The sequence below is a fragment of the Pleurodeles waltl genome, chromosome 12 (assembly GCF_031143425.1).
Source record: "Pleurodeles waltl isolate 20211129_DDA chromosome 12, aPleWal1.hap1.20221129, whole genome shotgun sequence".
NCBI classification, from domain to species: Eukaryota; Metazoa; Chordata; class Amphibia; order Caudata; family Salamandridae; genus Pleurodeles; species Pleurodeles waltl.
The window spans coordinates 668,249,756-668,276,275 of record NC_090451.1 but is presented as its reverse complement, the minus strand read 5'-3'; the positions used below and the strand labels follow the sequence as shown (position 1 = coordinate 668,276,275).

At 44.5% G+C, this 26,520-nt stretch overlaps 2 protein-coding genes across 3 annotated transcripts in view; one reads left to right on the top strand and one right to left on the bottom strand.

Annotated features, from left to right (window-relative positions):
• The window catches only part of CERS2 (ceramide synthase 2), a 107,251-nt gene that overhangs the window by 20,382 nt on the left and 60,349 nt on the right, over positions 1–26,520 (bottom strand). For both annotated transcript variants that reach the window (XM_069218520.1, XM_069218521.1), the window contains exons 2-4: positions 5,246–5,419; positions 3,121–3,238; positions 1,004–1,122 (exon numbers count right to left, since the gene is read on the bottom strand). In XM_069218520.1, the coding sequence (XP_069074621.1) occupies positions 1,004–1,122; positions 3,121–3,238; positions 5,246–5,418 (410 nt within the window). In that variant the 5' untranslated portion in view covers position 5,419. The remainder of the gene's footprint in view (positions 1–1,003; positions 1,123–3,120; positions 3,239–5,245; positions 5,420–26,520) is intronic.
• ERO1A (endoplasmic reticulum oxidoreductase 1 alpha) lies at positions 22,182–25,370 on the top strand. The gene has a single exon (XM_069218519.1). The coding sequence runs from the start codon at positions 22,437–22,439 to the stop codon at positions 23,964–23,966; it is 1,530 nt and encodes a 509-aa protein (XP_069074620.1). The 5' UTR covers positions 22,182–22,436; the 3' UTR covers positions 23,967–25,370.

Genomic DNA, 26,520 nt, shown 5'->3' with positions numbered 1-26,520 from the left:
TTTGTTGTCCAAAGCAGAAAGTGCTTTAGCAATGCTTTTGGGGCGAGTGGGGGAGTGTAATCAAAGAACTCTCATTTTTGCCACAGCCACCCATTCATTTTCGTGCTTATCCCCTTACCTGTTGTGCGCCCTGTTTCATTCAGCACAGATGGGCTGTTCTGCCTTACTTCCACCTCCCACTCAAAAGGGAGACCTTCATAAATCACACAGTACTGAACCTGAAATTCACAATGCTAGGTGATGATGGCACGAGAGAGCAGAGGTCACTGGATCCTAGGTACCTGACAACAGGAGTCCTGGCTAAGGGTCGCCTCATCCAAGGCTGATGATGACAGCAGGCTGAGAACTGTGGTGGGTCACCTGATAACAGGCAGACAGCACCTGATCACAAGCCGATGAAGTCATGCAGGAGGCAAGCACATAAGTCACCTGAGGCTAGACTAATGGAATCACCAGGAATCCCAGACTAGTGACATCATGGAAAAGGCAAAACAGGTTCCCTGACGTTATCATTGTCATTGTGTTCAGATGGGTTTAAGGCACGGGCCATATGGCCCCTAGCTAATAGCATTATAAGGGAGCCCAGAACAGGAGTTACAGGAATGTGAGCAGCGGTTCATAGGAAGCCCAGGGATGGACTCAACCAATCCCAGCCCAACAAGTTCATCATGGAAAACAAAAGTCCAAAGTCAGATAAAGCTAAGCAGGCATTGAAGTGTGGAAGCTTGCAAAAGGATCTTTCCAAGGTGGCCAGCCTTCTGAAGTCAAAGTGAGTACCAGGCAATACCAGATCTGAGCAGATACAACACAAATTGACCAGGTAGCAGGTCTTTGTAGAGAACGTGGGAGCAGTTCATGAGCAGGTTTTCACTTGAAGCCCCGCTGGTGGTATGGTAAGTAGCTTCAAATATTGCAGAGTCCTAGAGTCGCTCTGCAGCTGGAAAACATGCAGTACATTGATTTACTGTAAAGCAGGCAACTGTTCAGATTCTACTGAACTTACCAGGCTTCCCGGAATTTTTTGAGGGTGCTCGGTCTGTCCTGGTTCCGCCTGGTACGAAACCAGCGCTCCACTTGCCGCACAGAGTGGCCAGTCTGCTGTGCAAGATGCTCGAGGTCATTCTGTAGAATTGACAGATGGACATGAAGTTAAAATGAGGCCTGGTCATCTCCCAAACTCAGTGATTCCCATACAACACCCGCCTTGTCACGGTGTGATGCGTTCCATTTATACCCGCATTCCACACTATCAGGACCTTTGCCTCTAGTTTTCTAAGCACTTTAGAAGCCCCCATCTTTCCCTTCTTCTGTTGCACGTTAGGGAACAATATAAAGTTAGAGGTAAAAATTAAAGATAATAATGCCCAGCGCCTGTGCTCTACAATAAGTCCGTTACCTCCCGGACTCAATTTAAATAATAATAAGCAATTACACATTAAAAACTTCCCCGGCCTTGCCTCCCTAATCACCAGCCCTTTCCTGTTAAACTCAACACCTGCTCTGTAATCGCTGCATGTCTCTCTGTTACTTATGCCAAGGCCTATGTCACACCAACCCAGTCTAGTATCCTCCTCAGTGGCTGCCTTCAGCACCAAGTCACCCTACCTTCCTCATCACTGGCCCTCTTACGCCCAACCTGATCTCCACACTCCCTGAAACCAACAAAGTCAAAGTATGCTACATTAACATTACCGGGCCTGATCAACTAATAACCAGGGCCACCAGAAATATGCGATTCTGCGGCTGCATCATGTTTCGTATGGTCTGGATTTGTTGTGTTTGCCACATAATCCATCACCTGCTGCACAATTTGCAGATTTATAAAAAAAATAAAAAAAATTGTAGTTCAAACGGATCACAAAATGACTGAAAGCATGGGGACAAGTGTCTCTGAGTAGTGGAAAGCCCTTTGCAAACGTTTGACTGGTCATCTTTCAACTGCTGTATATGGGTCTAAAACTGGTACAATCAAGGTGAAATATTTGCCCAAACAGTGACAAAACAATGAAGTAACAGTATTGCAAATTGTTCGACATTATGCTGCATAAATTGGAATTTCTTGCTGCATGATTTAGTGTCCATGCTAATAACACCCCCTGTTCTCGAGCTATAATGATTCAGCCGTCTCAGAAACTTGCAGACTCACCACAACTATACTCAGAGCAATCTTGAGGCCATCTAGCCCTGCTAGAATGTGGCTGACACAAACCATCCTTCCAAGTGCTTGCCCCTCTCATCATTGACCTTCCAGGAATATACTAGACCCACATTTACACTCAGCCCCCCCCCCCCCCAATACTATGCCCACTGACCATCAGCCCACTTGTAGCCTGCACTCTCATCCTTTCCATTGCTTACATGGGTCTCAGCCACTCTTCCACATGGCTCAGTCACTTGCAGCTATCTTCAGTCTTACCAGCCCTCAGTGCCCTTCTTATCGCCATCCCTACCACTGCCTAACGACCACCACCATTTCCTCCGGTCTTCCTCACTCATCTCTCCCTGAAATTTTGCCAATGCTCAGTCCCCATCTCTTCTGTTTCCTCAGTCACTCACCACCATCAATCCGACCCCTCTCCCAGGATCACTATATCTCCCAGTGCCTCGCTCACCCACCTTGTCTTCAATTTCCATCATTCCTTCTCACAGTCTCCTGTGTGTAGCACCCAAGCCCCGGACCCCCCCGTCCTCCCCGATTCACATGAAAAGTGCTTGAAAGTCTTTGCTTCCACCACCATGCCCATGGGTTATTCGCATCCTTGTGATGCCTGCACTACTAAAACGCCGGGCCAGCAATCAGTCATGTTTGTGATGGAGTATTCAGAAGAGTGAGAATCAAGCTTCTCACAGGCATCTTCTCTGTGCAAAAAAGGACTTCCTTAAAGTGCCTTGAATTCTGAAATCATACCCTAGCAGACCAAGCCTTTTCACAGTGCTCACAATCTCCTGATGTACAAATAAAGGACTCCTTTGGTCGAATTTCGTAAATAACACTATGCAACTGATTAGGCACACAGGACCCTGGAAAAGAGGCATCGGTTAAGACCATGTTAGAGAGCAAGCCCTGCCCCACGAACAAACGGCACCGAGAGCAAGCAAGTACTAGTTGTCCATACACACCTGCATAGGGTGCTTCGTAGATGACTTGTAGAACTTCTCCAAAGTGGCGTTGGGTGATGCCTTTATTTTTTTTTTCTCCTTCACGCCCAGAACTCTTGAAAATGGTGTTGCTACGTATCTGTAACAGTTGTCAAAAATGATAATACTGGCAACGAATTTTCCCCAAGACCCTTCATATGTTTTTTAAGTCAACACACATAGGAGAGTGCTACATAGAAGAAATAGAAAGAGCGCAAGTGATAGAATACAGATTCACATATACAGAGACCTGGTTTGATGGTGTTCTTTTGAAGAAAAACAGTGAGTTCATGCTGTACCTAACCTGCCAGCACTGCATGCTTGCACTTTTTTGCGGGCTACCATAAAGTCCTCATTCAACAATGAAAGAATCAATGACATTTTACATTGCTCTACTCCGGATCTGGTGCCCACGTTTCATCTTAATTTGCTAAGATTATATACATTCCAATTAAGTGAGTGAGCATGAGTGGGATACGCCAAGGACACTACACTGTGATCCTGAAGAATTACATAAGAAAGGATGAACTGAGTTACTTTATTAAATATGATCCATTCAAGAGGAACTGCTTATTAAGGCCTCACATGTGCAAAAGACCCAGGGCCGAAACATGTAGGTGTGACAGAAGAGGTCAGTGTGCACGGCTGCCTCTGCATAGATGAATAATGGGAGCCACGCACAATAAAGCATAGCAAGTGGACCAAACCCATGCTATGTCACAATATATATTGGTTAATAGACATGGTCAGAGAGTGCTGCTTGATTTGGACTCACTTGTACAAAATGGTGTCCTGGGATGCACCTGAGTGTATATTGCATGGACAGATTAAAGGAAATAAAATGTTGGATAACCTACAGGGTGAGTGCACTTCAAGGCTAATCAACAAAAACACTGAGTAGGTTCTGGAACAGGATAATATTTTACAGTAGGCGCATAGAAGGCAACATTTTGGTAAAGGTCATCACTGCTGAAAAGACATGATCAGAAAAAGCACTCAATCAAATTGGATCCCTACACCAAATAACGTTAATGGCAGATACAGGCTCTTTAGGGGGGTTGTAATAAGTTTTGAGGTATTCTTGGAAAAGACTGGCTTACTTTAAAGTTTTGCATATACAAAATATTTTCAGTGCCCGTGCACAAAGTACATTGCAAATCAAATTTGATCTGAGAAACATTAGTGCAGGTCCTGGATGTTAATCCATGAATGATATATATTCTAAGAATTTTTAGTACTCCGTGTTTCTGTGATCTCAAAACGAGATGTGCTTCTTCAGTCTTAACATCGAAACAATATGTTCTGTAATGTCAACAGCAATGCAAACAGGAGTTCTGTGATTTCTCCTGCAGTGAGACTGAGTAGGAAATCAAATATAATATGCAACAATGTGCTCTGTAATATTCTCTGCAATGAGAAGATAGGTTGTATTAAATTATCCTTAGCACCAAAACCTTGTTCACAAATATCATTGTATTCTGGTCAGATCATATTTCGTAAGGTAATCAGCAATGAAAGAAGGTCTCAGCTATTTTTCCACCAGTGCAACCAGGGATTCTCTCATATCTTCTCTACAGAGAAACTGCATTCTGTGAGGTGATCAGACGTACGGTAATGGGCACTGCTGTATAGGTGTTCTAGATGAAAAGAAGATTATGCAAAAGGATCAGACAGCAGATTTCAAATGGTGCTGAGGATTTCAATTCATTGACAATTTGCATTGTGGACCAAGATTTGCTCTGTGGATCAGATTGCCCTTGTTGTAATTCATCATTAAGCCCAAGAAAATGAGGGGTGAAAAATAACCGATTTATCTTTAAACTTAAACAGGAGTCTTGAGGAGGGGGTATGGAATTAAACTGCTGTTGAGACACCCACGAAACCAAGCTACCATGTTCCTGCTCATTACCCATTACGACTTTTCCGCCAATTACTTATGTCTAAATAAATGCACTGCAAGAATAGAAATATGCATTCTTAGTGGTCAACATTTTGTTGTACTTTTGCAAATTCAATCGGTGGAGAGCACAGCAACATTACAATTTGGTCTTTAGTTAGGTCAAAGAGCACTACTCGGTCATGTAGTACAACCCCAATGGATACACACCTTTCGAAGATAAGCCGGATGATGAGGAAAAAGAAGGCCATTGGAAGCGAGACATACAAGTCTGAAGCTTTGGCGAAGACAAACCCATCATGGTCCTCGATGTCGGCCCAGGTCAGATTCACTGGCAGCCAGAGGTTGTCCCACCAAATAAAATCGTATATAGTTTGGAACATTCTGTAAAAATTAGATGATGGTTTGTGAGAAAAGAGAAACAAAAGGATACTTTTATTTCTCTGATGAGGAGTTGACCACAAATTTTCTGGAAATCAAAATATGGAAAACAAACTTAACATTCAATATTGGCACTTAACAGCTTCTCATCAATGACTATGTATGAAAGCAATCAATCAGTACGTTATTCTCCTGATTACCAGATGGCCCCTGATTTTAATATTTTGTCCTATGTGCATACAAATTTAAAAGTAATATGAACCTATATCGGTGCAATACCTAATGATAAAATTTTGAAACTCAGATACTTTTAGAGTTCTGTTAAATCATTTAACTACCTAAAAAAATGTAAAACCAACATACTGCCGAGCACCTCCGAGGTAGTATGGGAAATGTTTTTGATAGGATAGTCCTACGGAAATACCTCTAAAATCAGATAGCTATCTGTGCCTGCAGCATACTGCCATTCTATATATCAACACTGAACATAGATACGTTGGTAGACCACATGTGTGGGGTGGTAGGTTTGTGATAACGAAATGAGAGATCTACTTTGCATGGTAAACATTTTTGGAATATATGCTACATGGTTACATGCTGTTACTTGAAGACATCTCCATGGAGAAATGTTTAGCAACATCATGCGTTCTTTTGTAGATGGGAGATCTGTGGAAAGGTCACTACTGTTTATCATTCAAGGTTCACCTATCCAAAATGGCTTCCATTTGAGCCGCCTGTGCGTAGAAGTGTGTTTAAGAGAAATTTTTATATTGGAATTAAAAAAACAACAAGTTTTCAGTTTCCTCTGCTGGGAGAGCTTATAACCTGGGGAAACTAAGACCAGTGCTTGTCACCAGTAAGAAGGGATCTCTTTCAATTACCACCCTCTCCAAGGTTTTTTTTTAAATCCATAATTCCCTATAAAACACTAATCTAAAAACACATAATTTATACATGTTTATGTGATAAAATCAATAAAAAAAAAAAATCAAATACCGCCAACAGCTAATAACTAATATTATATGTTAACACCACCAATACATTGAAAAGCGAGACCTTAAATGTGTCTGTTTACATATGTAATAGGATAGAATTTTACTCGCGACAAAGGGAAATATAGCTCGATTGTCCGACCAGAGTTGAAGAATGTTCTAGCTAACAATTACTCATCAGTGGAAGCTCAGCACAAGGGAAAATGCAAATACTAGTGATCTAAATAGAAGACATTTATCCTGGGGAATGAGTGGTGGGGAGAATTTGCCTTTGTGAAACACATTTGTACCGCAATTATCGTCTGAAAGGCAACACACTTCACAACTCTTTCCACATGTTTTATGCTTAAGAAACAAAAAGCGACTACAATCCACGTCCAAAGGCAACTGTCACACCACTTAACTTCCTGCAAATCTTCCCTGAGAAATGGAAGCCCTGAATTTAGGCTATAAATGACACGCCTTTCTCATATGTGCACATCCTGGGTAGTAAAAGTTGATGCTTGTGAAGGCTCCTCAGATTCCCTCCATGTAATGAAGTTGGAGATGGACTATATGTCCGTTTGAGCACCACTGGGATGCAGCAGAAAAATGTAGGCCCCTGAACTTTAACACCATTATCAAAAGTTTTTGTTTCTAAAGTTAAAGTGTATTTTATGTTAGAGATACTCTTCATCTTATCAGATGTTTTTCCTATAAGGTAAAGCACAACTTATTGCTGGTAATTTAGTGTTGCTCTCCTACCGATTCAGTTGTTTTTGGAGATGCAAATACCTTGAGTGAAGTATCTCCTAATGTACCACTTGGTCACAATCTAGATTACAAAAATCCTTCACTGTATCCAAGGAGAGAGAAACTGGTTCTACTCTTCAAGTGTAGAGCATTTAATTTTTTTAAAGATCAAAAGCAATTTATAGAAGATTTACACTAAACGGTGGTAGTGCATGATCAAGGAAATTGTGAAAATGCCAAAAGGATGATGGTATTTCAGTGCCTTCGTTGTGGCAAAGGCACCTCCTGGACCACTACACAGGGCATACATTTTGCAGTTTTAACTAGAATGGTTCAAAACATTTTGTGCGGAAATACCATCTTCCAAAAATCAATGGGAGTTAATAAACAAACAGAAAAGAGAGAGTTTCACAACTACTACCCTAACATTCTGTGACAGAAGGCGTCAATATTAAAAATCATGTAAGGATAAGGATCTGTCACATTTGTTCCTGTGCTTTGGAAACAGGACCCAGATTATGGCTTTCTGTGCCCTTGTTATCGACACCCCGTGCAACTTTTAAGGAGTTGTTCCAGGACAAACGATCTACAAACCCATGAAGGAAATGAACAGTTTGTACGGGGCAATGTGCCAGGCCATCTCTCTCAGTTGTATCATACACTACAACGAGTTATTGCCAAAGAGTACAAAGAACTCTAGGCTAGTGGCCGCTCGGAATGTTTAGGAAATGGTCGTAATTAGTATCAATTATCTTTTGTAAGAAATACACATTTTAGGATCACTTTAAGATATTACTTAATATTTTGTATTATTACTTAGTATGTAGAGAGTTTAAGGTCTGATATTCCGTTGTATAATTTTCCAACTGTGTTTTTCACAGTGTTTTTTTTAAAGGCAACATTTTAATACATTAATTTTCATATTTTTTTTTAAACACTTTTAAAAGTGTTGTGCAAAGATTTGCAGACCACGAACCAACATAAATATGTACGAAATTAAATTGATTCAGCACTGTTGTGGAGGCCAACAAAACCTCAGGCAACCTGCTTACACCTTATAAGAAAAGAACAGTATGGTTCTTGCTCTGGGCTCTACTGGTGAAAACACAAATTGAGAATTCATAAATGTTCCTAATGTATGTTGTCTGAGCAGTCGGAAAGGAGCAATTCTGTAAGATACAATTTAGCACCACCCAAAAGTCACAGCCTCAATCACAACTTGTAGGGCAGTGGATAACCCTAAGGAATCTACATGCCGGAAAAACTGATATGCTGGGAAATTCCACAAGAGCTCAAAGGACTTATTTGCTGCTGAAGGTCGGGAAGAAGGGCAGTGGCTGGAATCTACATAAACTACTTCCTGTTCATGTTGCGGCTTTCATTACACCCAAGACCAGGGGTTGCAAAGGCAGTATGGCGAATAGACGCCGATCCCCTTAGGGATGCACTCAGTACCTGGGCTGAGATTGCAGGTTTTACAGTTGCCTGAAGCAGGAAATCGTCAGCTTAAATTTTTTAGTGCATTCTGGGATTTGTTGCCCTGTTAATTGCATTGTAAAATTAGGACTGTAAGTCCCAGCACACAAAGAAAAGTTCACATTGAATAAGGTGCTCACGAACGGGCCTTGGAAACTGAAAAGTTCTGGTTGTTCCAATGCCATTGAACAGGTGCCAGTTCAATATCATGTAAAAATATAACTGTTGTTTTTTTATTTGCTTGGCTAGCATGTTGCTTAACTAAATTTTTGTCTTTCATAGGTTTGTCCCTCATCTGAGGGTAGAACACGCTTTTGCTTGAAGGGTCTTTTGTGACACTGGTACAACCACACGGCAACAAGGGCATCAAGGTCTCTGACATTTGCCAGCAGTTCATTTTCTGTGATACTCGAAAAGCTTCCTGTCTGCTGCATCCATAAGGAAATTGTATCTGTGGAGCAGAACCCAACAGGTACTTCTGGGGCAGTTGGGGAGGGCTTAGCATTGTCCATGAAGCAGAACTTTGATATAAAATAAACACTAGGATATTTAACAACAATGTTTAAGACTATATAATTTTTTGTTTTTTAGAAATAGGATGTCAGACCGCAAGATCACCACGCTAGACTCTATCCGCAGGAAAACCCTGCATTGGTTCCCTTACCCACTTTGACCGAGGGCATGGAATGGCCATAGGCATACCCATGCCTTTATCGACCCCTTTCCTTTGAGAACATCCCCACCAAATACAAATTCTGCACCAAAACTGTGGGCGCCCAAGCTATTAGCCAACGTGCACTTTAAAAAAAAAAAAAACTGCATGACATTTTATTATGTAATAAGTGACATAAGAACAATAGAAATAAAGAGAAATAGGGTCATAGTAAGAACAAGTGGTGCCAAGGTTTTTTTTTTGTTTTTGCTGACGAGCCAGTCCAACTGATCCTCGATTAGAACACATGACAGTATGGTTGAACATTCTAACTGTATATATAGTTACACTACTTGAAAAGTACTAACGTTTTGATCCCATATCAATAACTTTAGAGAATCTTCATCATGGCAGCTGATGAGTTGAAAAGCATCTGAAAAGAATGCCGTAGCCAAGAACTGCCGGGGCACAAACTGGAGATAAAGGTAATGGCACTTGATTTGGGGAATTTGGTGGTCTTTAATCAAATTTTTACAATTTTGCACAGAATGGAAGTCAGAGACTTGCAATTTCTGCACCAAACGCAGTTAGACAATGTCCATCAGTGACAGTGAGAAAGGCGAGCCAACTGTCCCTATGCAGAAAGCGTTCATAAAATCTGTAGCACTAACTATACCTGCAGACTGTATTTGAGGAGATTGCTGTTGATTAGATCTTTATTTTTTGTGATGAGCAAAGACGTAAATGGCAAAGATGACAGCCAATATTCTGCTTAAGAGATCCTCTGTACAACTAATTGAAGAGCTCTGTATCCCAGTGCTGGTTTGAACCAATGAATTAAAGCCACTTGGCTGGCTGAGAGCACAGGGAGTTGCAGGAGAAAATTGACTTTGCACACAGTGAGTCTTGTAGACCGGTTATCGCTGGTAAGGGGGTGGCACAGCTTTAGAGTGTTTAAGCAAAGCACACGTACTGTACAATCCAGGTCTTTCTACTGCCATCTGTATGTAAATATAGTTCCAAATAACTTGAGTTTGAAGGGCAGATTGTGCACTGATGAAGGTGGAGGAGGCGGGGTTGAGTGCTCAGAGGAAAAGTATGACTAATGGTGGAGATGGAAGGATACAGGGGTTGTGGGATTTATCACACCATAAAGGGGGTGAAAGGACACAGGGTAGAAGAGTAAAAAAGCAGCAGTGGAGAGGGATGTTTGATAACTAACTAGAAGGGGAGGCATCATGATATAGCAGATTTAGGATACATGACTGTATGGAAAGTCACGCCCACAAAATGCCTCCTACTTTTAAAGTCGACACTAGAGGCGTACATAGCATTAGAGCAGCAGTGGCACCTGGACCCAGAGAAGCCCACTGAACCTTGATTATTGCTGTGTTCCACAGTCCAAACAGTGACCAATGGGCCATTTCCTTTGACGCTTCTCATTGATTAACAACTCCCAGTTTCAGAGTCTCTTAATCTGTCAGTCCATTCCGTAGAACGTGGACCAAGTACAGCTTCCTGTCCACAGCCAAAGTCCTTTCATTGGCCTTGTGCTTCTGAAGGTACATGTTTTTTTCTGAGTTGTTGCATTCCACAGGAGAGCAAGTGTTTGCACCCCGACCCCCGTGCGCGTGCAATCCCAGTCTTGCTTGCTGTTCTGCCCTCCTGCCACCCACTGTCCGTGCTTGCCCCACCCCCTTAAATCCCCACTTGCCATCTGTGGTGTTGCTTGGCCTCCAAGCCAATCCTTCGTACTGCTTGCCTGTCCCACCCTCCTCTTGTAGTCCATCATTTTACTGCCCCCTCCCACCTTGTCGCTTGCCCCAACTAACTCTCCTGCGTAACTAAATTTTTGAGCGGCTGACACTTTCAAGCCCATTCAATGGGACTATTTACTACCAGGCTTTAGATGTGGTGCAAGCATTACCTATGTGGGTACCATGAGCACAGGCTGATTAAGAGCAGCAACTTCTGGGTGTTTGGCGGGCACCTGCACACCGGGTGCTGTGCCTGCCTGGAGGTGGTGCCTCCGAACTGCATCCCTGTGAGAAATCCCCCTAAAAAGGTACAAAGAAGCAGGGAACAGCAGAAGAGGCCTCCACAGAATACACCCCTGCTTTTAAAACAAGTTTTGTGGAAATGCATCCATCATCAGGGTCACGCACTCATCCATCAGACAAGTTTGGAGGATCACAGCCCCCTTTTCTTCATTAGACATCAACACCTTTCTTTCCCACTTCACGTGGGCCTTCCACTTCCCTGGGAGTGCTCTGTGAGAACCAATCATCACTTCAGCATCTGGTGCTGTGGTTTTCTTTAACCTTCTGGTGTTTCCCTCCGAAACAGCCAGGTGACCGCTTCCCCAGACTCAGCCTTGGGAAGGGAGGTTTGAGGGGGGGGGGGTGACTTTGGTGAGAATAAGCAGCTGGCCGACTAATACACTCATAGTGCCTTGGTTCCCAGGGATTCTGTGACTGCTTGATCTGACTAAACATGATGAGCAAGCTCGCCTGGCTGACGAGGCATAAGTAAATGAGGTTGAAACAGCTCATCTTTCTGTTTTGCTTTGTACACCAAAACTAGTATTTGAGAACAGTGGGAGCTTGAGCACTTCTAACTTTTATAGCTCTTCCTTCAGGTGCCGGACCCACAGGTAAATGCAGTGCCTAATTTGTAAATAAGAACGTGCCGGTGCCCAAAGCTCTCCTCTTAAACACGCTGCTGATGCAGTTAAATGTGCGACACGCTCAATACTGAGGCAACGTAATCCTGAAGCCATCTTGGGCCTCTTTAATCCATCTACAGCATCTCCCTGCCCCTTCAGCTCACTCTTGCAGCTGTCTGCTTTCTCCCATGGTGATGCTTTTTTGTTTTTCTCTTCCCCGTCTTTACCATGTGTCTTTTGCTCACAGTAAGTGCTTGAGGCAGACAAATAAGTGCTGGCCCTCCAAACTAAGTTCTGGTGCCTCACACCGGAAACAACAAGCACAAATTAAGCACTGCTTAAATGGCAAGAAGGGGCCAACAGAGTTTATTGTCAGGAACAAATCCATGTGAAATACCAAAGGCGCAGTTTATAGGTGGGGCTGAAGGGGGGGGTACTCTTGGGAGGAGGGGTGGGAAGGGTGGCCTTGTGAGACGATGTGGAGTTACAGCCAAAGCTGCAGACTTTGTAACTGGGGAACTATGTTTGATAACTCAAGCACTTGGGTCATTCCGCCTAAAAACCCAAACCTGTATAAAAAAAAAACACAACAACAAGAAAGCAATCCTTTATTGGAGTTCAAACGGCAGCAGGTTATTAAATGTAAAGAAGCACATGACCCAATCACAGGGCAATGCTAAGCAATTTCAGTATTTTACAATTTGTATTAAATTTGACAATGATCCACCATCAATGATCAGGTGAAGTTGAAGTCATTCTCTGAATATTTCAGTCTTTGGTTACCCATAGTTCAAGCTGCTAGGCTTAACTCACTACCTGTGTTTGGTCGACCGGCTGGGCTTGGGCTGCAAGAGCTGTGTCTGCTTTGCGGTAACACATCACTTTCGATTCTTAGCCGGCCAGGTGCTTAGTCGTACTTTTCTACCTGGCTTAGGTGAGGGCAGAGGGCGCTTGTTGCCCACATCTCCATGTGTCTGTGGTTGGCTGGCACCACTGGGCACTGCCAGTGCTCGACTGAAAGGCCCATGAAGGTAGAAAGGGAGAGCAGAGCACTAGTTTCACAAGGCAGCAGGGATTGGATTGGTGGCTGCTCCCCGAGCTTGCCCCCTCCCGACACTGCACACACACAGCAGTAATAGTTAGATATAAGAACAAGCATTGGCAAAACCAATAGGTCTCACAAATGCAAGAGCTATTTACTGTCAATATATTTTTAGCCATGCTGTACAGTGGCAGACTGGACACGTTATGGCACTTTTTATTCTCCCTTTCAACCATGCTGCACGGCAACCGTGCTGCTGTACAAGATGGCAAAAAACACTGACAATGCCAACGGCTCTAGTCTTTATCATTATTACACTGCTAGCTAGCAGTGTATGTGTCTTGGCACTTTTTTTTTCTTTCAGCCGTGCTGCCCAGCAGCTGTGCTTCTGTACAAAATGACTAAAAAAAAAATCATTGAGAAAGCTGAGACTTATTTGTTTTGCCAATGCTTGTTTAACTTATTGTAAATACATGTGCGGTGAGACCTTTTGCTATTCCAACACTGAAATAATCTAAATTAAAGGTATTGTCTCAGCATGAGGCCTGTTCAGGGAGGTTGATTAAATGGCTCCAGTAAGCAGTCTCCTTGGCCTGTCTAATTCACAGCTTCGGGTCGTGTGCAGGCTCGAATTTATCTTGCAAATTACGTATTTGTGGATGGATGCACTTTTCAGGCATCTATAACACGTACCTCCTCGTGACAAAGACATGCTAGACAGCCACCTCCTCGTGATTGAATTGCAGCCATTGACATCATCCTCAGGGCCCCGCCTACACCGGTGAGAGGAGGCCAGGGCCAAACATAACGTGGGCCCAACACGTAGTGACAGCACCAAACCGGGTAATGACATCACATCCGCTCTGACTGCACTCAGTCCCTGCTGGAACCGAGCAGAGGCTTCACTCGACGGCCACTGACTGGTTCGTGCTGCGACGTGTACAGCCATTAAGCTGTATACTGGGCCTACGTGGGCGAACCTGAACTGTCAGGTCTGTAATCCACATAGGAAACCGTGAAAGATCAGCCACGCCCTCTGCCACCTCCACCTGGAGGCTGGGCGTTCAACCATCATTACCAGCCGCTTCAACCTTTCTTGATCTGCAGGTAGAAATTGACTGAACCACTGGTTTAACTTAAGCACATTAAAAAAGAAAGTATCTGAGCTCTGATGTTGCGTACTATCGGGATGGGGAATAATGCGAGCTAAAAAAAAAAAAAAAAAACATTCTGTAACTTTTTTTGGTCTTTCACCTTCTGGTAACTATGTATAAAATAATGCACATCTCGAATGAAAAATAAATACAAGGTAATTATTGGAAAATGCACTATTGTACATTTAGAAACCTTTGTTCGTTAATGCACTGCAGAGGTTTGGTTGGTGCAGTAGGGAATAAACTGTGACTTGTGTATTTTTAGTACTTCTAAATCCCAGCCTGTGAGAGAAAGCACTGTGAATGCCCAAGTTCTTATTTTAACCTTGGGTTACACACACAGTATAGTTCTTCCAGAATATAGATTTTATTAATACCCAGTGATTTTTTTCTTTATATAACTGTCCATTAAAAGCACACTTCACAGCTCAGCTGGTAACTCCCTTACAGTACCACTCAAAAGAATAAATGTGTGTCATCGGGCAGTTTCAAGTGATTCCATCAGTTAAAGCCAATACCGACTTCCAAGATTCCTTTACATTTACAGATTAACCAGTTTACATTTCCTCCAGGCAACAAGGCACCATGGCAAGAAGGCCTGTTTGTTTAGTTGTCTGCCCCTCCCTCGGTTTCACAGCACAGGACATGTCAGCTGAAGAATTTGAACTGTCCGAATTAAATGTCCCGGGACAGTTGTCTTTTCACAGAAAGCAGGGGAACTATTTTTCTTAAATTAAAAAAAAGTATGGGCACATCGTGCCTCTTGGATCCCACCCACTTCTACTAATGGACAGTACAGCATGAATAATTTGATTAAAAAAAATGTGTAGAAACAAAGTATTTTTGGGAGCTCAACGCAGGACCTACTGAATACCAAAGCAGCCTATACACTATTCCACCTCATGCCTCTTTCTTCCGCTGCCGATCACTTCTTGCCTCTATCTCACTCTTGTTGGTTGTTTTTTCATCCCTACTTTCTCTCTTTCTTTGCTGTTCTTTGTCTTATTTTCTGCGTTCCTCTCTCCTGCTGAGGTTCAAAGTTTGATGGTGGAGAATGACAAGTCTTCACCCCAGAAATGAGTGTGGTATCTCATCACCTGCAAACACAGGCACAAATTAACTACTGACTGGAGAGTTGACAGACTGAGTTCCAAAAAATGTATAAAGTATCGGATCCAGTAGGCGTCAAAGTACTTTGTGTTACCAAAATGCGGGTCCCATGAAAACAAATAGATTTTCCTTTAACAGTCACAGTGTTTGGGAGTTTTTTTTTAAGAAACATAATTGGGGAGAAGGTCCCATTGACGAGCTCGAAACACCTGAAATTACTTGCTCAACTGTAAAGTGACTAAAGAATGGACAAGAATTTCCAACATTTTTCACTCCAACACCTCTGTTAGGATAGCAATGGAAAGGCGATTAATTACTTTAAACTCCCAGTAATAGCTATAAAATATTTTCAAGATGCTATAAGCAACCAATGTAAACACTGTAAAATTGAAGTCATGTGAAACTAATAAGGATGGCCCCTCCACGACTCTGGCAACACAGTTCTGTTTCTTTGATACGGACTAATCAACATGTGGCAAAGCCGCCTGACATGTACAAGGGGAGGCCAGCTGCCATGCTGGGATATAAGGTCCTTCTATGGTCCAGGTCCCTCTCTTCCAGGCACTGTTCCCTCTACTAATGACATCCATAGACTTTACTTTACCACCTGAAGGTCTCTTCCAGGTTCTGCCTCAACTCGAACACTCGTTCCTCCCACCTCAGACTATAAGAACCTCTGAAAGTCCACATTTTTCATGCTCCAACTTCTGACCCCTCTGTTCAAAGCTCCATCACCTGTGTCCTAACCCCCTCAAATGATCTCCCTTCATCAATGTTGGTGTGTGCTCCGTGCTATAACTGAAATCATACTCTGGAATCTATTTCTGGATGTTTTAATGTGGCTATGTAGAAATCTTCCTGGTCTTTCTCTTTTTTATTCTATTTCACATAAAGGATGGATGACAAGGGAGCCTTCATTGTAGTCATGTTTTGTTTCTATGGCATAGAAACAAAGGAAGGACAATAATGAAGCTTCACTCAACACACGACCAACTTTTGACATGGAAACAGGAAGATGGTATTGAGGACAAGGATGCACTCAGTAAAGTATGGCTTAAATTTCTATGTAAAGGAAAAAAAAAGTCTCAGTGGCTCTTAGGAGAAACATCGAGGAGGGAAGGCTGGGCATAGGAAACCAGGAGATCACAGGGCATGGATAGAGATCAAGATGGTGGTGGATGAGGGGTGGAGGGAGGGGATAACAGGTTGGTGTATGGAGGAACGACTACAGCACAGGGGAAGGGGTGAAGAGATCCAGGAGAATGCTAGGAGAGAAGAATGAGATATGCACTAGGATAGGAGAGGTGAACTGAGAAGTGGAACAGAGCGACACACAGAAGGCAGCCAAAAGGTGCAGACCGAGAGATCCAAGGTCTTAAAATAGTTCCTAATGCAGTTCAAAGCAAACATAATGATGGAGGTGGAATGATATAACCAAACAGCCAAAAATATTAGGTGAAAGGTGAATACTCTAGGCTGAGCCAAGATGTGATAGACAAAATCTGAAGCCAATGACTGAAGGCTGCTCCCTGAAGGAAGGCAAGGGTTTTGAAGCAGGGACATAAAGTCCTTTCTAAGGATATTGTAAGCAGTAGAGCCGTTTGACAGCTCTTGTGTCAAAACTCAGGCTAACAAATTACCACTTTAGTACCGCCACTCAGGAAAATGAGCCGGATCAGCCAAATGAAATATAACAGCAAGAAGAATAGGTGAGAATGCATTCCACACATGAATCTGTGCTGGATCCCAAGGTCGCCGTTACAAAACCTGCCAGTCCACTCTACAATTCAACCTACAGAGGTCGATAGAGTAGGTGACAAATGTCTGTTTTAGCCCCAAAATGTACTTTGTATTTTAAATAAATGATATGTAAACTAACTTAACCAGGAATCTCAATGTTTTTTGTTCCTAGTAGACTTAAACTAATAGCAGACCCAATCTTTCCAGAAAGAGAAAAATGGATACAATGAATAATCCGAAAGAAAGCATATTTGTGTTTTGACATTTCACAAAAAATGACACTCCTACTCTGAGATCAATTATATGGGGGGGGAAAAAAAACACAGCTGCTGGAATACAGCCTCATTTCGCACAGAAATTAAGACACTAAGGGCCTGATTACAACTTTGGAGGAGGTGTTAATCCGTCCCAAAAGTGACAGATATACCACCAGCCGTATTACGAGTCCATTATATCCTATGGAACTCGTAATACGGCTGGTGGTATATCCGTCACTTTTGGGACGGATTAGCACCTCCTCCAAAGTTGTAATCAGGCCCTTAATCTTTAAAAAGTTTAGTAATTAAGATATTGAATATGGCAACATATCATGAAATTTTTGATTACGTGGCTAGCCATATTTGGCCTTAGGCCACCTTGGAGTTTGCTCTCTTCACTTCGAGTGATGGCATTTTGTTCTTGCATGTGTACCATCACTTAAAAAGTAAGTCTACTTCACTGCCATGGCTGGTGGGCCAAAGTCTGCTTACATTTCGCTTTTTATATTTATTTTTGCAATGGGCCATTTTTGTGCTTATGTATAAAACCATATGAGCACCACTTAAGATTACAGTATTTTTACTTTTTATTGCTTTAACATTTTAATATGAAATTAAAAAAACAAATACAAAAATCATGCTTGCCAGCGCCAGACCTATTGTCTTTGCCAGTGGTTGTTTTGTATAGCGAAAAGCGATTTTGCAAGCTTCGATAACAAAGAACACATGTAATGAATTGGCACTAGTAGGGCAAACTTCACTATATGAGGAAAATCACTTTCTGATACTATTAATTATGTTCTATTCCTTCTCCGCATTACCCCCTGCGATGTTCACATCCAATTCCCTTTGATGAAACAAAAAATAAGCTAAGTCAAAGCATGGAGTGTCTTTCGTTCTGAGAACTAAAGGCTAAACTCACTAACCAAAAACCACTGTTTGACCAGTGTTTCAATGCCTCGTGGGGCAGCAGTAAGTGAGACAAAAGCGATTGAGTACCATACTCAAGCTACCTAGTATCTTTCCAGTATACAAATTCTGAAACGACTGGCATTGCCAAAGCTTTCTAAGTGATGGGTTAACTTCATGCAAGTGATACACCCAGCGGGTGATCATAGCTGTGATGGGAGTACTTTTCACATCATCTGCTGATAATATGTGATTTTGAATGGAGGTGGGATTGGGAGGCAAAATCAGCAACATGGAGTGGCTGGAGCTCCTTAGCTTCAAACGAATTGCCACACCAGCTTGCATTAGGTTGTGTATGTTGGCGTCTTGAAAATGTATTTTTAGGGGGGTTCAACACTGGGTGGGTCACAGGTAAAACTGGTGGGGTGTTTATTTATCTTTATATATGTATGGATAGATAGATAGATAGATAGATAGATAGATAGATAGATAGATAGATAGATAGATAGATAGATAGATAGATAGATAGATAGATAGATAGATAGATAGATAGATATACAAATACAGAATGTTGAGTGTAATCATGTAAAGCAAATATTGTACTTGTATGGCCTTGAATAATGTTTTGCAGTGAAAAGTGCTTAGACCAATGTGAGTGGCAAGGTGCAGTAGCTGTTTTCATATCTTGCCTGAGACAGTACATGCGCTGACTGCTGTGAGACATACTGTTAGCTTGCAGCTGGTTTTGAAGCTTACCACTGGTAAGCGAAGGACAGACTGTCACCTTAATACCAATCAATCGGAGTGTGTGGCCATTCCTTCCTCTTCTTTTGTTTGTCCCACCCCTGGAGCATGGACACATTACTGTGTCCTCCCAATGCTTCCTTTTTCAATTGCTACTTTTTTTATTTTCGTTTATGCAGTCTACAAGAGTACATGTGTTTTACCCAACTGTTTTGTCTCCCTTGTATGCTTCTATTTCCCTCCGCTGTGCTACATGTTTCTCTACCTCACCAGTGAACTCCTCCACCACTCCCCGGGCCATGCCTTCTTGCCTGTGTGCTGGCTCCTTGACAGCTCTATGTTGCTGTCTTTCGGTTGTGTTACTGCACCCTGTATTGCTTCCTCATACTGTCCTGTTTAGCTTGAGCTGCCAACCCCCATCGGGGATGCTGTGCCACATGTCTAAAACCACAGGCAAAGCCAACAGGTCACAAAAGCAAGCCCGGCTGGCTTTGAAAGCCTTGTTTTCGGTGTTGCATCTTAACACATTCAACATTTGTAATGATGAGGAACAGGGATAGGGACCAAATCAGGCCCACCTCTGGCGACGCCAGGGGAAAATTAGAAACCGGACAGACTAGGGGACGTTTATCTCGGAAAACTGGAAAGCCAAAGAGAGAAAGCGAAGTTAGAAGCGTGTCCGTCTCTCTCACAAACACGTCTTATATTTCAGTGCCTCTGTTTGCGAAGTTGCAGGTAGCCTCGAACGTTCTTGAAATGTGAGAGTAGCTTCGCAGGGGAGAGTTCCTTTTCCGGTGCCATGGTCTACATTACATGCTGAAGGTTTAGGGGAGGAGGAAAGGGGCGGCCGGGGCTGCGTTTGAGGCTAACGGTTTTCATCCGGTGGAAAGGGCTGACGGGAAAGTAGAGCGGAAGTCCCCCGAGGTCAGGTTTCTCAAGAGGAGGCTGGTTGCTAGGGCAGGAGGTATCTGATAATTAACAAAGCGCCCCGCACTGCCCAGGGGAGGCGCCTGCACAGCTGCTACCAGATAACAAAGAGGCACGGGGAGATGGCCGGGGGCTGATGGGTGAGAGGGTGGGTGTCGCGCGAAGGAAGGGGTTCTAGTAACATGTGGGCGTTATGGGGAAGAGGATGTAGCGCCATGGCAAGAGCTGTCGACTTTGGAGCTGGGGAACCAGATTAGAGTTGCGCCATCAGCTCGACACCCTGTGATTCTGGCCAATCCCTCAATTCCCCGTGCTTAATAAAAAAGAAGGTGTCCTCGCGAAATGTAACTGGTGCTCATGCAAAGCGCTACACCTTCGGGTCGAGTTTACACTGTATAAAAACGCAAATAAATAAACAAATTGCACCATATAAGACCAACAAGTTAACCTCAAACCTAATAAAATTAATTTACCTTGAGGTTGTGGATCAAAAGAAACATTTTTACATTTAAAAAAAAAAAAATGTATATAAGTGCCTGTTTGACATTTTATGTAATTAAAAAAAAAAAAAAAAAGGAGCCTTTGCGTCTGGACAAGAGTGCTACGGGGTTGCGATGCTCACACCTTTTGGGCGAGGCTCTGCTCAAAGGAGTGACTGTTCTTGGTAAGAGACATAATTCAAGAACGGGGAGTCGCACAAACGAAGTGTGAAACCGCAGCAAGCGAACAGTAACGTTTGTAACGTTTTAACATTCGCATGCAAAGAGCAAGGCAGTACTCCACATTGTGTGAATGTGTATGAAGGTGTCAGCCTCACACAGAACCCGAAAAGCACAAAGAGAAGTGCACTTTTTGGCCCTGCATTGGGATAGCGGTGTGTAAAACTGCACTAATGCCATCCGCCAGTGCTAGATTAATGTTTAGCAAGATGCTTTCTTATTATGCAATATGTACTGAGTGATGTGCAGCTTTGTGGTGTTGGGGGGAGAGAGGGAGAGAGAGAGAAAGAGATAAATGTGTTGTAATTACGTTGTGGGTTGCAATGTGTTTTACAAACCAGTAACTGAATGAACTGTAAGCCACTGCAGAGCCCAGCCGTTACAGGGCGAGGAAGTAAAAGTGGGGAAGTTGTGGTGACCATTACACTTTTCAGGGAAGGGTGGACCACCCTCCCCCCACACACCCAATTTCCGGAGAAATTAATGTAGGCCTACTACTCTAATCTAGAGCAATATAAAGAGCATGCACGCGGCCCTTTAGAGCCCTGGGCCCCGGTGCCACGGCACCTGCCGCACCATCATCACTACTCTTGCGATGCAGACAATGCAGAACAAGAAAAGCTCGATATTGCCCAAAGCGTATGCTCACTTCAAAGTCCCATTTCCACACAGTGCACAGACCACGTATTTAGCCCGTTTCCAGGCGGCCTTATCCTGAAAGGAAGGAAGTACAACCGAGACACAGCCTCCTCACTCCCTGGTCAAAGCGACCTGGAACTGGCCACAGCGTATGTGAGGCCTGGGCACTCCAGCACTTGGCCCAAAGTTCTCACTTGTTCAGCATCTGCCTGTTGGAATACGGCCGAAGGGTGCAATACTACTGACTTACAAAGCAGTTAAATAGTCAATGGGCAAAGTTGCGTGTCCTTACCGCGACTCGGGGTCAGGGTTAAGGAAGGTTTACGTTTTCTGTTAATGTTAGCAGTGGCGAGCATGTCCTAATGAGAGGGACGCGAGAGGCCGAGTTTGAAGTGCGCATCACGAATGTACCCGCTCCTAAACCTCTAAGGTGAGATGGAGCAAAGTTGGCACCGAGTGGAAGCACAGGGTTCCTTTGCCAGCAGATGAACCCCATCCTCGTGGTTAAGTGGCCTTTTACATTTAGTTCTTGCAGTTTGGCTTTTTTACTACTAGCCGTGTCTCATGAGGACTATCGGGCAAAGATTAAATATTTGATTCAGACTCGAGCTGCCAGACATGTCACAGAACCCCTTGGTAATTGTGGCCTTTTCAGTACAGGGGAAAAAGTGCAATACGAGCGAGACGGCTATACTGCAATCAAAGCTAGAACAGGAACTAGGGGGGAAGACTACCATTCCAGCTGTTTGCTACTGAGAGGCGCTACTATTTTCACTTTCAGATTCACAATGTATAAGCCCTCAGCAATTTTGAAACACTGGAAACTTATATGACTCGTATTTTAGTCTAGACTCAGAGTGAAAGTTGGCCTCACACCTGTGGCTGGCTCCTCCCATGATAAACGCCTTCTGTACAGTGTGCGTGAGGGTGGATGTGAAAAGGGGGCGGTGAATCATTGCTCACGCGCAGGTAAAGCTCACTCCCAGGCAGCCCACGAGTTAGCGTTTGCTCACTCTCCAGCTGCGCCCAGAGGTGCTCGCCGGCAGCGTGCACCTCTGCACGACCGCAGCGCGCGCCCGGGCTGCCCCTCCGCGCGGCGGCTGAATGGACGGGACGGACGGGGGCGTGCCCCGCGCGCGCTGACGGAATAGCGTCCTCCGGCTCAGAGACACGTCACTCTCAGGCCGCTTCATAGGCGCGCGCCGCCGCCCGCTTCCGGGTAGAGAGAGCTCGCGCCGAGTGCGAAGCTAGCGGCGTTAGAGATGCGGCGCGCGAGCGGTCTCCCGGCGACCATGGGGCTCCGGGGATGCCCGGTCCTGCTGCTCTGCCTCCTCGCACTCCCCGGGGCCGCGCCGGACCACCGGGTCCCCGGCTCGGCCTCGCACCGGTGCTTCTGCCAGGTGACGGGCTTCCTGGACGACTGCACCTGCGACGTGGAGACCATCGACAGCTTCAACAACGGGCAGCTCTTCCCCAAGCTGCGGCGGCTGCTGGAGCGCGACTACTTCCGCTACTACCGGGTGAACCTCCGGAAGCCGTGCCCGTTCTGGCACCAGGAGAGCCACTGCGGGCTGAGGGACTGCGCCGTACGGCCCTGCGAGAGCGGCGAGGTGCCGCCGGGGCTCAAGTTCTCGGAGCCGAGCGCTGCGAGGCCGGCCTGCGCCGGGCCCGGGTGTCACGGGCGTCACGGGCACGCGAGGGAGGGCAGCGGGGACGGGCCCGGCCCGGGAGAGGGAGCCGGGTCTACGGGGACCAGCAGCGGGGAGTCTGGGGCAGAGTGCGAGCAAGCCCAGCGGCTGGGGGCCGTGGACGGATCCCTGAGCGCCGAGACGCAGCGGGCCATGCTGCAGTGGGCCCGGCACGACGACTCCTCCGACAGCTTCTGCGAGGCGGACGACGAGACCTGCCCCGATGCCGAGTACGTGGACCTCCTCCTCAACCCCGAGCGCTACACCGGCTACAAGGGCCCCGACGCCTGGAAGATCTGGAACAGCATCTACGAGGAGAACTGCTTCAAGCCGCAGGCCATAAAGCGGCCCCTCAACCCCCTGGGCCCCGGGTCCGCCGACGAAGGGGAGACCTTCTACAGGTGGCTGGAAGGGCTCTGCCTGGAGAAGAGGGCGTTCTACAAGCTCATCTCGGGGCTGCACGCCAGCATCAGTGTGCACCTCAGTGCCAGGTACCTCCTGCATGACACCTGGGCGGCTCCCATCTGGGGACCAAACGTGACAGAATTCCAGCAGAGGTTTGACCCTGTCCTCACCAAGGGCGAAGGGCCACGCAGGCTCAAGAATCTCTACTTCATCTATCTCATTGAGTTGCGGGCGGCCTCCAAGGTCTTGCCGTACTTTGAGCGCCCCGGCACTAGCCTGTTCACTGGCAATGCCACCATTGACACCGAGACCAAGGACTTGCTAGTCGAAGTCCTGCAGGCCGCCCGTGCCTTCCCGCTCCACTTTGATGAGAACTCGCTTTTCGCTGGCAATAAGAAAGAGGCCGCAAAGCTAAAGGAAGAATTCAGGCTTCGATTCCGGAACATCTCGCGCATCATGGATTGCGTTGGATGCATCAAGTGTCGCCTATGGGGCAAGCTACAGACCCAGGGACTGGGAACTGCCCTCAAGATCCTCTTTTCCGAGAAACAGATAGAAAATTTGCCAGAAAGCGGTCCATCCTACGGATTCCAGCTCAGCCGACAGGAAACGGTGGCCTTCCTCAACGCATTTGGACGTATCGCAACCAGCGTTTACGAGCTGGAGCGTTTCCGTAATATTCTGCATGATGAACTGTGATCCCTTTCAAGGACATTTGGGATTCATCATTAATGTTTACAGATGGACAGGTCAGACATTCAGTAATGGGCCTTCCTGGAATTTGAAAACTTGCACCTGTGAAGAGGCCCTTGAAGGCTTCCGAGTGGGCAGTGTAGGCACTTGCAAACTCATGTCAGAACACTCGTGGCAAATGCCTAGCAGTTGAATAATTGAATGATTCCTTGTTTTTTAATGTAATTCCTTCTACTGTAAATGATTAACTATACTGTATGGAATCGACCAATGTGCTAATGTTTGTGGTGAAGTAGAACACAGGATTATAATACACGATGACATACGGGTAAAAAATTATAATAAATATGTTTATATATATATATATATATATGGCAGCCCCATAGTTTGTGGGGTAGTTAAGAAGACTTATTCAGTTGGCACAACTAGTTTCAGAGATATCCTCGTTGCCCAGCACATTATTTATGTCAGAGCGCACTGCATAGTCGCAATACAGTTAACTTATTGAGGCCTTTTGGTTGTCTATTGAAGAATAAAGGCGGGTGGGTGTCGATTAGTGCTTTTGTTTGTTCTTCCGACTATGAATGATAAAATCTTTTTATTTTAGCAACAGGTTACACTTTGCGGTTAAACTAAGGGGACATTTTTACTAAACTCCTAATGCTGGGATAATGTAGTGTGGGGTATTTAGGCTTCCATCCCCTTGTTGTAAAACTGCAGCCGTCAATTTGCTACAGCAAAATATGAAATGTTACTTTGTAACTTACCTTCAATCCACACCCACCCCTTCCTTCCTAGCCTGATACCCACTTGTAAAGCACATCCGCTTACTATCTATCGGATTATGCAACCTGTAGATGGAGAGATGCAGCCTGTAACTTCACTGTGGTAAGCTGGGATACTGTTCGATTAGGCAGCACACACGTGTGTGTATATACACACACACACGTACACTTTAGGTACATGCACTTGTTTGTGTACATGACTGATAAGCGCGCAGTTTTTATTCCCCAGTGACAAAAGTTCAAAGATAAAATGGTGAATTGGAGAGCTTCCCAAAGCAGGAGACGAAAATAAACAATAAGCAGATTTAGATCTTTGCTCGATAGGTTAAATTCAGACGGCAGTGCACTCCGTTTGACATAACTTTAACAAAAGTTAGCCTTATGTTCCTGCGCCCACCAGATGTTATCCCTATTCTGCTGCCTCGGTTGCTCATTAATGTATTTTCTGTGAAATACTGCCTAGGAAGCACCTGAAAGCAGTTCCTTGTAGAGTATTAAACTGAATAACTCACGACATTACATCAGCCTAGTTTTGTGCAGAATTTTGACCTTTCCTACACCTTGTTTTTTCTCATTCCTGTGTCCAGGTCAAAGGCCTATACAATAAACTGAGTGAATTGATAAAGTAATGTGTGGTAAAATATATTTTCCGGTGCTGGGGAGGGAGCTTTTAGGGGGTAAAATTGATGTGGAAGATATTGACTCGTAACTGCTTCACAAAGTGATTAGTAAAAAGTTACCCTGAACTCCTTATTTAAGAGTTAATATTTCTATTTTCCCTCCACAGGTACCCAGAAAGTAGTAGTTTGGCCTTGTGATCACTCTGTAGCACAGTGATGGGATTTTACCATCAGGCCACTAGGTGGTGTTAAAAAAAGGCAACTGGGGTCCTGCTTTTATTCTTGAATAGGATAAAATACACTTCCACATCTCAGCTTCGAAGACCCACATCATATTTCAGTCCAAGCTTCCATTCCATCTTCCTATTGCATCATGTCCCATGTAGTTCTTTCCATTTCCAAACCCTGCCCCCATTACATCCTTGCGACGGTAACTAATTGTTTATCTTGATTCCTGGATCTTACAGCCTTTCTGACTTTGTTACACCTGCATTCCTCACTTTGCTCTCTCGTCTCAGACCCATACTCTGTACCTGTCTTTCCTGTGCCCTATCTTGTGTCTGCTGGTCGTCTTGATTCCATGTTCCATTTCCGTCTTCACTTCATTGGTGGGTCCCAGATTCCTTACACCTGCTTGATTTCTGGCACAGACCCTCTCCCTGCACCTGTACTCCTCACCTGAGCCTGCAGCTATTTCAGTTCTGTGATCCCAGAGTGCGAAGGCACACAACAGACGCAGCCAAGTCTCTGCTTGATCCTGCTACTGTATCTCAAGCTTGCCTTTTGATTTGTTTTTTTCATAGTCGTTGAATTCCATGCTCCTATTCAAACTGGTTAATTAGGTATTGCTAGTCTCGTTTATCCAGCTTCCTTGTTCTTGTGTTTGCACTGTTCCTAGTTCTGACTGCGACTGCACACATCCAGACCATACTTGTATATGGAATGTGCAGCTTTCTGGTCTTGTATATTTTCTTATTCTGACTATCCTGGTTTATGTGCACATTGCCAGTATTCACAGTTCTGTATATCCCAGTTCTGTTCCTCACCCTCATTCTAGTCCAGCTTTACCCTATACACAGTTCCTGTTTGTTTATCTTCCAATTTTCTTGTCTGTTTATACTATTTTCCTAATTTTTTTATGCTGTTAGATCCCAA

What these genes read in the sequence shown, in the direction of transcription:
- ERO1A (XM_069218519.1), top strand. Translation starts at nt 22,437, where the DNA reads ATGCGGCGCGCGAGCGGTCTCCCGGCGACCATGGGGCTCCGGGGATGC.